We start from the raw sequence: 15,659 nt of genomic DNA on the forward strand, positions 1-15,659 counted from the left end.
ACAATGAGATCTCCTGGCTCTCATCTTCTCTTGGAAAAATGTTAAAGAAATGACCCCTTTCCCCCCAGGAAACCCTGGATACAAGTAAAGGGTATATTATGGAAACTCTTTTTGTAGCCACCAAAACTGGTCGTGGTATAGAAGCAGATTATGGGAAGGATTGGCACTTTTGTTGTGCTTCTGTGTAAAATGAAGCCATCCCTGTATGAAGTGTGTACACAATGTAATGAAACCAAAGGATCTCTAGAAAAATAAAATCAAGTGATTTGTGAGTAACAGCTTGGTTTTTAAAAATTTTTGAAAAATATCTGAGTCATCCTCAGTTTTCCTGTCAAATCACTGGTGCAAGGAGATATTAAAATGATATTTATTATGCATTTGCTCTGTTTTCTCCAGCCGTTTGTTTTGTCACTTCTTTGGCTTTTGTAACACTTTTTGCCTTTTGTTGCTTGTTTCCAACTTTATGGCCAACTGAAACATTAGATTATTGCTGTGGGGGTCCAGCACAGATGGTTCAAATCCTGGGCTCAGCACATGGCTCCAGAGAGGGCTGGGATGAGGGAGTCTAGCTCTTTGCTGAGCCACTCCATGGTAGCTTCTCCCTCCTCCATCTGGACGTCTGTAGTAGCCCCAGCCCTTTTCCTCAGTCCTGGGGAAGCTGAGCCTCCTCCATGTGTTCTGTCCTTGGATTTCCTGCCTCTTTGCTTATGCCAGTACAACATGCAGTTCTTTGCCTTCCTCCTACAAAAGGACTTGCTTGGTTCTGATGAGAGCCACCACTTCAATGGAGGGGAAGGGTATTTCTGCATGTTTTACCTCCAAATGATTGTGAACAAAGCTTGCAGGACCAACTCTCTGCACTTAGAAACCCCCTTTTCTAGCACATACAAGGCAAAGTCCATTCAATATTGCAGCAAGAACTTTGCACGGGGCATTTGTGTTTCATAAAAACCACTGAAGTGGATTTTAGATAAACAAAACAAACCCCTCCCATACTTTCCATTTAAAAATCACGAGATTCACACTGGTTTTTTTGTACTGGAAAGGTTGTTTATTTTGTGAGGCAAGCTGCTGAGATAAAGTCCTGTTGAGGAGGGGAGGAAAAATGTTTGGGGTTTTTTTGCTGCAATTTTGCCTGCTGTTCTCAGTTATTATCTGGAAAGTTGTGAAATTCAGTTAAACCATTTTAGTCATCTCTTGGCTGCGGGAAATGTGTAACGGAGAGTTGAGGAATTATGAAATTGTTGAAAAGTTAAGTATCAGCCATGTGAATGTTATGTTTCTGTACAATTTCTGCTGACTTTTTTGCAGCCAGACATACTCTCAGTTTTATAGGGCTTCCAGAGAGATTGATTAACATTGATTTCTTTAAATACTGAAACCAAAAACAATGAGAGGATCCTCAAGAGTTTCTGAAAGAGCAAAGAAGGTCCAAGAAATGGTCTTTATTTCCTCTTAGACACTGAAATCTTGCTGAAGTCACTGGGCAGTTTGGCTTTCGTAGACTTATGGAGGAAAAGTACTGAACTAAGTTACGAGCATTAACCCAAGTGTGGCCTGAGAAAACACCAAAATTACTTTGAAAGCACCCAGCCTTTATTTTTCTTGGTAAGATTTTGGACAAAATATTTTTCCAGTTCTGAACCATCATGTTCTTTATTCTAAAAGGGCTTTTTGGAGGACAGGGTAGGTGTAGGCTCTTCTGCCCTCTGTGTGGCTGTAGTTGTAAAATGCCAACACATGGCACCACCAGCCAGTGAGCTGTTTGGAAAAAAAAAATCCAGAAATAATCTCTGTCAGGAAAATAAAGCGAATGACAGCTGTGTATAACAATATAATGCCTCAGAATTTAATGATGAGGTAAAACTCCTCCCTGTTCCTGTCCTTGCGTTGTTCATTGCCATTGTTATTACAAATGCTGGAGTAGATGGAGCAAACAGCTCCGGGTTTTTGTTAATATGGAAGTTATATTTTGCATTTTTATGATTCTTCCTCTGCATGATGGGTGCTCTCTACCATGTGTTGTTGAAGCCATAGCAAAGTGTCCTGTGGAAATATCAGTTCAAGACTATTTGTACCTCCCCAGTTTGTCTCTGCTCCAGGGCAGTAACATGCAGCCCCTCTATTTTTGCTGCCATTTTAAGCCAGAGTGGTGTCCAGAGCCCAATTCAACCCCACAAAATGCTGTACCAGGTGGTGTGGACAGTCAAAAACAAGGAGGTGTTAAGGCCATTAAGCCTTTTTATCTACCCAGCATTTCATGGTGTGGAACAACAAGCTGAGGGAACCATCTCATAATTATGTTAATCATTAATGATATTCACAGCTGCATTTAATCTGAAGTGAAGCCAGTGTCCTGTACAAACCCCATCTAAAGGGCAGAGACAGATGTTGAGCAGCTGAGAGCCTGCTGCTGGCCTTCTGTGTCACGAGGAGCTGCAGCACTGGCAGCACTCAAAAGAGATGGTTCACATATGGCAGTAAATCAACAATGATTCAGCCAGCAACCTCTCCAGAAAATATTATGGGGCAAAAATACATGGTTTAAGTAAACATTATCGCACAAATATTCACTGTCCATACATCACACAGATGTACCAGCCAGTGCTTGGATGACTGCAGCCTAACTTAGTCTGATCTTCAGACAATAGATTTTGTTCTTTTGGCAACTCATATAATAATACAGTAGCAAAAATCTCCTTTCATGGTAAACGTAAATTCAGAGTTGTACATGTAAAAAGTATTGTGCATATCTGGAAAATATTACATTGGAAGCACTGAAAGGATATGATTGTCAGAGGGTGAGACTGAAATATGAACTTCCAGCAACTTTTCCTGTAAGTACTGAGAACATTTTTCCTCTTTTGCTCCTCGGCTTTTGGTGATTTTTAGTGCTTCCATGAATTCCTGATGAAGTCTGCCTAAGTGGTGGACAGGTGTAACTTATCAGGGCTCAAATGGGGAATAGCACAACCATTAATCACAGAGCAGGAGCCCTGGGCAGGGAGTCAAAGTGCACTGTCTGCCAAGCACTTTTCTGCAGATTATTTGATAACGATATTAAGATTGATCACACAGTGCCGATCTTTTAGGCGATGTGAGCTGACCCACTTTTAAAGGGGGTTAATTTGCAATTTCACTGTAGCAAACAGAGATAATGTAATGCAATTTACTAACAGGATTCCAAACATGCATAACCTTAACCCTGTTTTGGGAAGAAAGTATGACCAATTCACTTTGTCAGTCCTCTTTTCTACAGGGAAGGATCCTTTTTGCAGAGGTTTTCAGGTATTATTATTATTATTATTACACTGAAGAAATACACAGTGAAAAGAAAGGTGTAAAGACCTGTTACATAATCTACGTGTCACAGAACAATGCCTGATCCAACCTACTCCCCAACAGGCAAAAAAAGTGGGAAAAGAAATTGTTAACAATCCTTTACAGATGAATTCTTCCTGCTAAATCCTAAGTACCTGCTACAATGAGTGGTGGGTTGTAAAAATTAGTTGTGAGCAAAGCCATACCTGAGGATCTGAGAGACCTTTTCCAATGTAAACAAATCTATGTTTCCATGTTCTCTTAAGTGAATTATTGAAACACCTGAACAATCCTACCTATGTTTTAGGTATGACAGAAAATTTTAGATTATTACTCTTATGATCAGAAACTACATTTTTAAGAGGGAAAGTGTTAAGGAGAAGATGTTGATGTTAATTTATAGTAGTCATGGCAACCTAGTTCTTGCTTTTGTAACATTCTGGTCTTACTGGATTTGAGGGAGGGAAGAGGGAACAGGTTTTGTTGTATCACAAGCAAAGTTTGCTCTGCTGAGACTGTGCTTTGCTTTGGCTTTTCAGTAGTTCTGTTACCCAGTTCCCAATTGCTCCAACCTAATCCCTTCACGCCAGCAGGAGTAGCTCAGGGAAGACAACAGACCTAAAGGAGCAGTTTGAAAACAGAGGGCTGAGCAATCAGTTCCCTGCTGTTATTTATGGGATCGGTTTTGAGGGGCCTGGCTCTTCCAAAATGTTCAGCAAGAGGCTTCAGATGTGTGAATTGTTGCTGCAGGGATGTTCTGTGGGCTACGCACCTAAAGCTGAAGCATGACAATACTGCTGGGTTTAACAGTTCGGGTTCTTTTTCAGATCTGCCATCAGCCAAAGTGACTTAGCTCCAGAGTGCTGTCTTAATTAAAAGAGAAACCTCACTCTCAAGAGATGGTGGCATTTCAGAATGTGTAAGGAGTCAGTTCCAGGTTGGAGCTATGATCAGTAGGAGTCTGAAGGACTGACCTGCCCTGAGTCCCATCAGCTTTGGCACCGTCCGACCCTCTCGCTGTGCCTGGTGCTCAGCAGGTCTGGGTTTGTGTGGGTGAGCCCAAAAACATCAACGCCAAAAGGGCTCTTCTGTTTCATGGGGAGCTCTGCCTGCTCCTGTTCATCTCCCAGCACTGCCTGAGCCTCTGCGGGAGCGTGGGAGGCTGGGGAAGAGCGGAGCATCCTGTGCTGGAAAGCTGCTCTCATGCTGCCGCCTGCAGACGTGCGGGAGCAGCTCAGAGGGGCTCCAGCTGGGCTGGACACAGGTTATGGGGTTTGCCTGCACTTCTCTCTTCTGGAAATACCTTCAAGCTGTTACTTAAAGGAATTCAAGATATTAGTTGAAATTAATTTTTCCTGGAATGAATTAAACACGAAAATGGGGCATCTTGACAGGTATAACTGAGTTGCCCCCACTTAGAGAAGGCATTCTGGTTTTGGTCACCACAGAAATGCAAAGCTCTAAAAGATTCATCTGAGAGCAAACTTCTTCAGGAAGGCAAACTATTAATTATGAATGTATTTAAAATTATAGAAAATATAAATACCAAGCTCCAGACCTTTTTGTTTGTTTTGGTTTTTTTCTTAATAGTACTTTAGAATAAATGCAGCACTTCATCTTCTAGCAATACAAAAGGGAGCAAATCTATTTCCCAGGTGTCCTGTTATCCCTATGGCCACAAAAGACTTTACAGAAGTACAGCTCTGCTCACAAACTACTGCTTCAACAACATTGCCCTTCCTGAAATGTGGCAGGCAGGATGCTCTGTAAGCCAGTGCAAGCCATAATTTTTCAGCTAATGGTCTAAATATAAACAAAAATGAAATCTTGGTGAGAAATCTATGACTTTAAAGGAATATTGGGTTGGCTGGCAGTTGTATTTTATATTTTGAACTCTAAAATGAGGAAATCAGCTTTTTTATAGTCTTAAAATAAAAATGTTTTCTTCGAGTACTGTGTGTTGTAACCACCAGTGAAAATCGGCATCTTAATTAGCAGAACAGTGTCTTTTGCAAACTAGAATTAGTTTGTCAACAGGTACTTGGAATAATATGAATACATGTTGCTCTTATTGAAAATTGAAATTGTGATTTCAAATCATGATTGGCAAAAATAGAAAAAAAAAATTAATAATTTATCTTTGTTGATAAAGAGCTGGAAATGTTCTGGTTTGTTAGGTGACTCATGACCTTTTTAAATTATATCAAAATAGACAAGGCCATTGTTGTCTTGACTTATAAGATGGTTCTAATTTTAGAATGTACTTTAATGTGAATAAAGAGAAAAAGCTGTTTTGAAATAGGTAGCTCATGTGAAATTAAGTAATACATTTAAACTTTTTAATTTCAGCTGCAGCAAAAATGTTTCTAAATTGGTACTTGCATATGAAGTCTTTTTAAGTTTTGTTTAACCCCCAAAAAGATTAATTATTTAAGGTTTATTTTCCTTTTTCTGATTCAGAGCTACAAAACTTTCAGGGTACAATGAACGAGCACCTGTCCTAAGCCTGAAATCCCTGCTGGGACACATCCCTGCCTTTGGTGCAGTATGGTTTGGTTCCAGCTGGAACGTTTTGGATGGAATGCATCAGAGCATGTGTTGCAAGCCCTGCTTACAGGAGGACAGGGAATTGGTGCTGCCTGCATCACTTAGGACATGGCTCTGGACATGACTTGGATGAAATAGCTATGGCTGATTTTCTTATTTTTGCATTATTTATGATAAATGGCAAATGGCCTTTTGCCATCTGTTAATGGTGTGGGGATCACTGCACGTGACACAGTAAGTTTTCGTGGATGGCTCTCCACAAACACGATGCTTTCTACAGGCTTTTCAAGAAGAAAAAAGCAAACTTTCCAGACCTGTAAGCTTTGCTCTATCTGAGCACAGAAAAGATTTCCTAGGTAGGAGAACTGTGTGATGGAGCTGGCCATTGCCCTCAAATTAAACAGGAGGAGGCTGGGGCTGCATTTCTGTGCACAGGCTGTCATTCAGCTTTCTTAGCAGCTCTCAGCCATTCCCACCTCAGAAGTGCTTATCTTTATATGATAGTGGGGAATAAAATAATGTCACCACAACTATACAGGTGCTTTACTGTCTTCAGTACAGGAAACCTTGCCCGAGAAGAAACTAGGCACCAAAGTGACTTCTGAGTCACAATGGCCTCAAAATCCCATATGTAATTCTAACCCTGAGTTCAGCCAATGTGTTTTCCTCCTCAGCAATCCTGGCTACAGCCCCCAGCTCAGCTGGGTTACCAGCACCTTCACCCTGGCACAAAAACTCCAGGAGGCTGGCTATGAACCTGCTCTCCCTGACCTCCCTTGCAGGAGTGTTTGAAATCCTAGGCCTCTCTCTCCTAGCCAAGTAGTTATTGCCTGGGCTGAAGGATTCCCTACTTCTAAAGATTGATAAAACCACCTTTTTCCTGCAGGGGAAGGTACGGATGCCTCTCTGGAAGAGCAGTCGACAGCTGTGGCTTCATGGGCAGGGAACAGCAGAGTGTTACTGTAGCTCATTTCACTGCCTGCTCTTACCCCCTTCCCATCTGATTTGCCCCCACGAGCATTCCTGGGCTAATTAAGGCAGGCTGGGACAAGATTCCAGCCTCCCTGCGAGGTGCCTGGCATGGCTGCAGGGGTGATGCTCTTGGTGTTAGCAGGGAGTGGGCAGATACAGGGAGAAAAATGCTGATTTAGGGCCTGAGAGGCTCTTGCCACACTGATACTCCGCATGCAGGCTTGCCGGCTTACTTGGGTTTATGTTTTGTTAGGTTTTTTGTTTTTTTTTTTTTTTTCCCCCCCACACGCAGCCGTCTGCGTTGGCTTCCAGTGCCATCTAGTGGGATGTCATTTTATGGCTCTAAGAGATGTAACTCCAGTTAAGACATTTCAAGCCTTTGCGTGTGAATACATTGATTCCTTTCTGTGCACTACCATGTCCTTCAGGAATGATCCATTTACAGCTATTTATCCTCGTTTCTGATATTTAAGGTGCATATAAACTGGAAGTTGAAACCTGTAACAAAAAAAATATAGATCTGTTTGCAAGTAGATGGATTGACAGATGTTTGTCTTTTGCTTTAGTGGAGACTTTTGAGAGAGCATTCAAATGTTCTGATGTTTTAAATAGTAGAGCTGCTTGTTTGCACTGGGAGCACTGTTTCTATATTGCGCACCTCATTTTCTGTGTATCTTTTTTATCTAAGTGGTATAAAATTATATTCTGCCATTCATAACGTTAGGCACTTTGAAATCATGACATAGACCATTTTCAAATTTTTTACTTGTAATCTAACTCCATGGTTTCTAGACACTCCTTTGGTTCCCTCACTGCCCAGATGGTCTTAAGGGTACTGTAAGTAAAAGACTTCTTTTTTTTTTTATTTTTAACTTCTGACTTATGTGGATAAAGTAATATCTGTCACCTCGAGATTTACGAGTAAAGTGAGGGATCTGTTATTTATGTTTTTATCAGCTGTTGGCCCAGCTCCCTTGGCTCATAAAGAAGTATAAATCCTAATCCCAGCCTCATCAGTTGTATCTGGGGAGGTTACTTAAGGAGATTTTGTGGATGTGCCACTGGCTACTCCTGTATCTTGTCCTTGCAATATCACAATATTTTTGGCTGCATCAGTGGGAAGGAGAGCATTGCTTGGAAAGGTTCTGTGTCATAGCCATGTGTCCTCTTTCCTCTTTTTCTTTATATGCATGTGTACTCTGTCTCTCTCTCTTTTCAGATACAAAGGCAGTTTAGGTCCAGCTGGTTTGGTACACACCAAGCTGCTGTGTGGTGCTTTCTGCACTTGGGCCTTGGTGGGTGAGGGTTTAAGGTTCTTGGTCTTTGAGATGCATATAAAGCACATAATACAAAAGACCTATCTCAAAATACCCTGCCATGAAAAGGAAGCAAACTGTGAGTTATGAGAGGCTTAATTTCTGCTCCTTTTGCAAATGTGGTACTTACACAGACAGGGAGGACTCGCCCGTCTCAGTGCTTGCAAGTTCATTACTGATGGCAGAGTAACTGAGGTTCCTGAGGGCTTCAGTGAAGAAGATGAGAATGCAGAGCTCCCAGCATTAACATTTTAGGTGCATTAAGATAGCCAGACCACATGTGAAAACTGTCATTGTCTACTGAGCAGGTAATGTGCCCACCAGTTATGGCACAAACAGTTCTGCCTTTCGGAAAGCAGGGGAGGCAGATCTCAGCATCATTCAGGTGGCCTGTAATTGCTTTGTTTTGCACAACACTACGTGAAGTGACTGAGTCCCATGGTTGAAAGTGTTGCAATAAAAATATTAAATGGGTTTGCATGTGGAGCAAAGAACACTAAGTGCCTTAAATGTGGTAGCAAGAGGTTTAGGTTTCTAGCATATTTCAATTACTACCTCCAGGTTCCCCTCATCTGGTGACACTTTAGCTTTAGGTTAGAGGGGTTTTTGTGAACACACAGGCCACTTTTAGCTGGCTGCAAATGTTACAGACAATTGGATTTCTGGAGCAGCAGCATTGCTGTGTGGCCTCCCTCACCTCCGTGATTTCTGTGGAAACAGAATATATCAGTGGCACACTTGGACCCGCAGTGTCCCAAAATAGTTTTCTAGTAGCACACAAGATCAGTCAAAGGTTTCACAAAATCTCAGACTTTTTGAGAGCTTATTTTTAACAATTTTTCCTTTCATGTACCAGCAGGCTTTAAAATGGGTTCTTTTAAATAGTTTCTCTTTTATTAAAAACCGACAATGGCAACAAAACCCACATGAGAGTAATACACAAATACATTATGTGATGTTCCTAAGGTACCCTGTGATTTCAAAAGAAAAGAAACTATTTGACAAAGACCTTGATGCAAACAACTTCTAAATAGAAAGAATGACTGGTTCTAGAAAAATCCACTCACTCCTGATATCCTGTTACCTTGAACAGGAGTAAAATGTAAATAAGAATATGACTAGACTCATATTAATATATGTTTTGTTGGTGTACATAATCGTATTATTTGAACAGAAATCTCATACAAGTGTAAAATTCATAGTAAAGATGTCTTTATTCCAAAATAATAATAATAATAATAATAATAATAACAATAATAATGTGTTAGGCAGACAGCTACAAAACATCTACACAAGACTTTGGTAAGAAATGTTCATGGTAGCTTTTTCATAATTCCACAGCAAACAAAAACAACAAAGGAAATCTAAAAATGCAACCAAACAAAACTTTGTTTAACTTGTATGCCACACACACAGAGTCCTACTGTACATTTGTTAAGCCCCTAGCTTTTCTTTTTTATTATGTGTAAAGATCCTATAGTTTGTATATTAGAAAAAAAACCATACGCACAATGCTAAGATCTGATAGTTGAGGCCTACAAAACTGGTGTGACATCTGTGCTTTCAGTTCAGCAGGATTATTCAGGACATCAGAACGGTAACAGTTCTTATTTTTATTGACTGGTAACCAGTGCCTATTACACTACTAGAAAGTTTACAGTAACGATGCAAGACTTCTACATATTGTATGTCAGAGCTTTATTTTTTTCTGAATAGAAAATCAACCTCTTATTTTTTTAATCATTTGTTTGTGTTTCTTTTTTTTACAAAATGTAACAAGCGTAAATGTTTCTCTTGTACCAAGTTAGAAGAAAGACAAGTGATCTGTAAAATGCTTCAACAGAAAAAACAAGTGTGAAAAGCTGAGCATAAGCAGGAGTGGTCACACATTTCTGACCCGGTGCAATCTACCTTGTCACTTCATGTATTAACAGGATGGGGGAAAAAGCAATTTGCAACATTAAGATCTTTAATGAGCCTAAGAGAAATGACTGGAAATCACACTGAACAGCCTTCTAAGAGAGAGAAAAAAAGTATGTGGAGAATCAAATTAGTAAGAGCCACGGAGAAAGGAATGCCAGATTGTTTGAATGGACAATTTTGTGGGCATGTTCAGAAAGGCATTGTGTGTTTTCCGTAAGTGTATTTGGACTATATGGCCTTTGGCAAAGGGAGTATTTAGTAGGACAAAACAGCTTGATGTACTGGAACAAACGCGAAAATGAAAATACAACACTGGGTTTAATTGATTATTTGCAGAAACAGGCATGGTTTTGCAAGATAAGCTTGAACAAGTGGTAAGGGTTGATGAAATAAATCTGGTTGCTGAACTCAGCAATTTTTTTCTATTCAGGAGAAACTTCTTCTGCTCCCTCCACCCCAGGCTCATAGATCCTTCAGAGCCTTTAAAAGCACTCTGCCACACATTTTATGGTCAGAGATTACTTTTCTGAGTGAATGGCCTCAGCTGGGACAGCCCTGACAGCTCAGCCAGAGATGTGGCTCTGCCCTGGCCGAGCCCCTGGCATTGATCATTGTGGCCCTTCTCTGCAGTTTCTTCACCCAAAACAGCTCAGCTGGTCACTCCTCCAGTACCTATATCATTCCACTGGGGTTTTTTTGTTGTTGTTGTTGGGTTTTCTTTTTTTTTTGGTTATAAAAGTGTAATGTAAGCTCCTAAAAGCATTAGTGAGGGCCAGTCTTGCTGCTATGCTGTAATGGCAGTTCTGTAGAGACATAAACTGCAGAATTTTTCAACAGGCACAAGGAGGCAAGCTATCTGAATTAATAGTATGCAGTGAGCCAAGCTGTGGAAAAAGTAAAATGTTTGGTTTCAGCATTAAACCTTGTTGTATTCTTTTTTCCCCTGGTTTGGTTGAGTATGGACGTGCACCCATTTCATTTAGCAGCAGCAGGAGAGGGTTCACGCTGCAGCTGGTTCCATTATTTCCCTGGCCTTTCCTTCATTCCAAACCTGCAAAAAGCAGTAAAATCCCTTGAGAGGGCGGGATGTGATGGCTGTGGAAGTCCTGAGCAGCCCTTGCAGTGTCCAGTGGAGGATGAACAGCTGATGAACAGCCCCACAATTAATGCCACCAGCCCGTTGAGCCAGGTATCTTTGTACCCATTGTTCAGGTACAGAGGATCCCCAGCGTGGTGGTGGTGAGGAAGAAGAACAGCTCAGAAGGTTGTAGTGCTCAGCAAACAGGGACATTTAAAACCCAGGTGTCAGGTCCTCAGGGTAGTGACTGAGTGCTAAGGAAGTGAGTAAATTACTTAAGGCTGGTTTAAAGAGACCATTAAAAAAATTTCTCTCCATTCATTTCTCTCAAGCTTAAGAGTTAGTTAGCATCAACAGTCTTTATTTTCAGTGCATTGTTTTTATTTCTGTAGAGACATAGGTGGATGCTGCCTTGCTTGGACCAAAAGAGAACCCTTCACGTTCCCCTCTTAATGTCAGATTGTTGAACTTACGGGACAATACTGTATTCCAATAGCAAGTGGGGCCCAAGGGTGTCGCTGACTATACCTGACTCCGTGTAGGGATGAGAGCTAAATTCTGCAGAAGGTGGGGTGAAACAGCAATTAGAAGGATGAGGAGGTATTTTCTAATCTCAGGCAGTTTGTTGATCACTTAAGTAGTCAGGAAGGGCATTTAACCTGGCTAGTATATCTACAAATGGGTAATTCTCACAAATTTAGTAATTTTTAGATTACCCTATACTCTGAGTAAAAAAGACATAAATGACACTGCTGTAAATGTATTCTTGGGCCAATCTATAATTAGTTTTTTAAAATGACTGTCATTTTCTTTCCTTTCAGAGGCTCATTTCAGTTTTAAGGGATGCACGAGAACCTGGCTCACCTTTTCTTGACCATTTTTGTTTTATTATAAACCTGTTTCCCTCTTCACCTGTGATTAACATCCTCGTGAAACTGAATCTAATTTTTAGTGTCTCTCATGTGGAAGACTTCCTGTGACACAGCTGCTGCAACACTCTGGGCCAATTTTTACTAGTTCTGTATCCAATTTAAAAGGCAATTGATAGACCCAGTATGGACTGCACATACAATATTTGCATGTTTTCCTTATGTGCTGTCTTGACTGTGATTGTGTAGTGGTCAGACATCACTACTGAACTGCAAAAATGATTCCCTTTTGAAGTTTTGAAGAAACAAAGACCTCTTTGCATGGACCACAGCATCCATGTGAAGAAGAGTGTTGAGGATTATTATTATAATAACTATTAGCTTAACCCAACAGTGTAAAAAGATAAACATGCACCTTTAATGTTATTGAACCAGCATTACTGAAATTACTCCTTGGCATAGTTGTGTAATAACAGAGGCACTGCTTTGGATTTTCAAAATCAAATCTAGAGAGAAATCCTCCCACAGATGAAGCTTTCTGTCACTTTAACTTAGTTTTGTTAGTATGCATGCATCCCATGTCTTTACAAGTAGTATTTCTATATGGCTATTCCAGGTCCACAGATATGTCTGCATTTTAGTTAAATAACTCATTATGACTTTATTATTTTTATGCATTAAGGGCTGGCTGGAGTACCAAAGATTTACTCTCAGCATAAATCCGTGAGGAAGTATTCATAAAATATTTTTCTTGCACCAGCAAGACTAAAAAGCAAAACACACTGCAAAAATGAAAACTAATATACACTTTATATTTTGTTGTTGTTGTTGTTTTAAAAAAACAAACCAAGGTTGACTTTCCATTTAGCTCAGAGTGCATCACTTGGAGCCTGGTGTTTTGTTAACAAGGATGGACATTACATGCTCTTAGCTCCTTTTTGTCTTTGCAGCTGGTAAACTGAGTGCTTTTGGACCTCTTCTTCACCATCATGTAGCGCTCCTGAATTCCACCTCCACACAGTGTAGAGCATTCTGTCCAAGCAGTCCATGGTTTCAGCCTACAAACTGAAAAAAATCAGTGATTTGATTAAGTTTTCAGTAGTAGAAACCCCTGCTAAGTATAATCAAGTTGCGTTTGTCAAACACTGGAAAAAGTATTAAGAAAGAAATTTAGTATCTACATCATAAAAGACAGATAAAATTAAGAAATTGTTAAATGTCGTACAAGCATGAGCCACAACTTAGCAGTAATTCCTATCCAGATAATGTTAATTATACCACAAGACACTATGTTTTGGTGATTGTAGGAATCAGGACTTGATGATACAGTCCCCCACTGGAAAAGCAGTCCACGCAGATCTCTTGGAGCAGCCTGAGTCTGAATCAGACTGTTGAGGTGGAAATCAGTTCAGTTCTGAAATTCAGCATTGGATCCAGGAAGAAGTATTTGAAATGTTTGAAGCTAATTGGATGTAAAGATTACCCCCCAGCTCTGCAGAAACTGCAATCAGTCCTTTGCCAGGTGTAAATGTTAAACTTTTTCACACTTCCGTGTGAAGCAGCTGAAATATTTTTAGTGATGGGCCATGGACAGATGTGGACCTTTCTCCATGGTGCCCTAAGCTTAGGCTGGGTGATTTTGGTGATGGGCAAGCACTGAAAGTGGCTGTGTTTTATTGTATGGCTAAAACCTTCCCCAGTTGGAAATGCTGAAGATGCTCTCACAGAATGCCGTGGAGCTGCTCACAAGCTCCTGTCATGCAGAAAAGCCATGAACACACCAAAAGTGGTTTCACACTCACCTGGATATTGCTCACTATCTAAATTCTTCTTTGCTTGTTCACTTCTCCTTTTATCCCGGGCCTCCTTCCAGCGCCTTTTTTCCATCCCCGGGCCCCGCAGGCACTTCCTCACTCTGCATTTTGTACGTTGGACGGTCTCTGGGCAAGCTGTTCCTCCAAACTGGGGCTCGATTTTAATCATCCTCGTCCTGATCATGTGGCCCTTCCCACAGGAGGTGTTGCACTCGGACCACTGGGACCACTCCGTCAGCTCACAGTCGATGGCTGCAGAGAATAAGAAATGTGACACAAAACCCATGAGATCTGAACACAAGGTCAAGAAACACAAGGGTGTGCCTGATGAATCTTTACACCCCAAATACGTGAACTCTGCTTAAGCCTCCAATCTCCTCAGCAAATGTTTAGAGGCTGCATGTCAAAATTTTCTGAGTCCATTTCTAGCAGAAGCATTAATTGACACTCCCCTCAATTTCTTCTTCAAGAGTGGTGCTGGCAGATCACTAAAATTACAAAGAACATATAAAAAATTCTCCTGTGCCTTTTTCAATTTTCCCACCCATCTGTCTCTTTTGTAATGAAAAGCTGTTGAAAATTGAGTTATATTTAAAAATAATTTTCTACCTCTGAGATCTGAGCCTTGCTTTGCTGGCAGTGTTATGCAATAAGCCATATTTGCCAATACCATTATATCTTAAAAGTTTTCATCTTTCAGCACTGCTTAACACTTATAGCCCCAGTGAATAATAACCAAAATGATATTTCACATTATTTAAGTAAAGCTGAATGAGCAATTACAGTGTAAAAGCCTTTTTAACCAATACTTTCTGTGAAAAATAATGTAATTTGTCATGAAACCTTGTAAACCAGCTGGCAACAGGATGCTAAAAGCAATCATATCTCATTCATTCAGCAGTGCCTTAGGCTATCACACTTCACAAAGACTGAAAAGCAACTAGAAATTTGCTCTACCCAAGAAGTGGGGGATTTTAATGGAGTAAGGTAAAAAAAATCACTGCAGCTGCCTCCACACCATCCAGCAGCAGGTTGCAAAGTGATACTGTTCAGAGATGTATCAAAAGTGGAGAAAGCCTCTTTTGTGCCCTTTCTGAGCTAAAAGAATCACACAGGTGATTTCAACTCTTCTTTCTTTCCCTCCTGGAACATGGTCTGCATTTGCGTTATAAACCATGTTTTATACTTCTGACCCATTTCCTACTGGGAAGTTGCCTGGAGCTGTTAGTGTGTTAAACATGGAGAACTGTATTCCCACAGCAATATTGGGAGTCAGCATAGGGTGAAGTAAGGCAGGCTGAACGTAAGACATGGTTGTATTCCAGCTCTCAGTTGGTGAAAGTGGATGATAATAATAATAATAACAATAATTAAAAAATAGATTTTTAAACAATGCACAGTTGATACCCTGCCAATTTAAGAAGTGATGCTAAGAAAAGCTGATGGAGGTTTGACCCATCAATTGTGACACATAATTAGCTTCCTCTTTCCAGGGAGTTTTCCAAACTCACGGCATTCAGGCAGCATGCACTTCTCTGCTTGCTCCAGCTCCTCGTTGCAGTCTCCAAGCTCAGCAGCAGATTTCAGCATCCTTTGCCGGGTTCTCATTCCCTTCCCACAGGTTACACTGCAGTCACTCCATTCAGACCAGGGAGAGAGCAGGCAGGGGATGGTATCTGACAGGAAATAAAAAGGGAATGAATTCTTGTTATTAATGATTTCTTATTATAAATAAATTATGAAGGTATACATTTTGAAAATGGTACAGCTGGAAAATGTGCTACATTTTATCTGTCATCAGCCAATTATACTTTCTTGT

General features: G+C 40.6%; 1 protein-coding gene and 1 long non-coding RNA gene across 4 annotated transcripts in view; one reads left to right on the forward strand and one right to left on the reverse strand.

The window, feature by feature from the left end:
• LOC121668089 overlaps nt 1–15,659 on the forward strand; it is a 69,154-nt gene that overhangs the window by 5,828 nt on the left and 47,667 nt on the right. The gene's annotated exons all lie outside the window — the stretch shown is intronic.
• Nucleotides 9,352–15,659, reverse strand: part of SPON1 (spondin 1) — a 175,505-nt gene continuing 169,197 nt past the window's right edge. The window contains exons 14-16 of the mRNA XM_042035479.1: nt 15,352–15,516; nt 13,829–14,092; nt 9,352–13,091 (exon numbers count right to left, since the gene is read on the reverse strand). Of these exons, the coding sequence (XP_041891413.1) occupies nt 12,928–13,091; nt 13,829–14,092; nt 15,352–15,516 (593 nt within the window). The 3' untranslated portion in view covers nt 9,352–12,927. The remainder of the gene's footprint in view (nt 13,092–13,828; nt 14,093–15,351; nt 15,517–15,659) is intronic.

The sequence above is a fragment of the Corvus kubaryi genome, unplaced genomic scaffold (genome assembly GCF_017639235.1).
Source record: "Corvus kubaryi isolate FWS band 111438036 unplaced genomic scaffold, C.kubaryi_AGA036_p1.0 37384, whole genome shotgun sequence".
NCBI classification, from domain to species: Eukaryota; Metazoa; Chordata; class Aves; order Passeriformes; family Corvidae; genus Corvus; species Corvus kubaryi.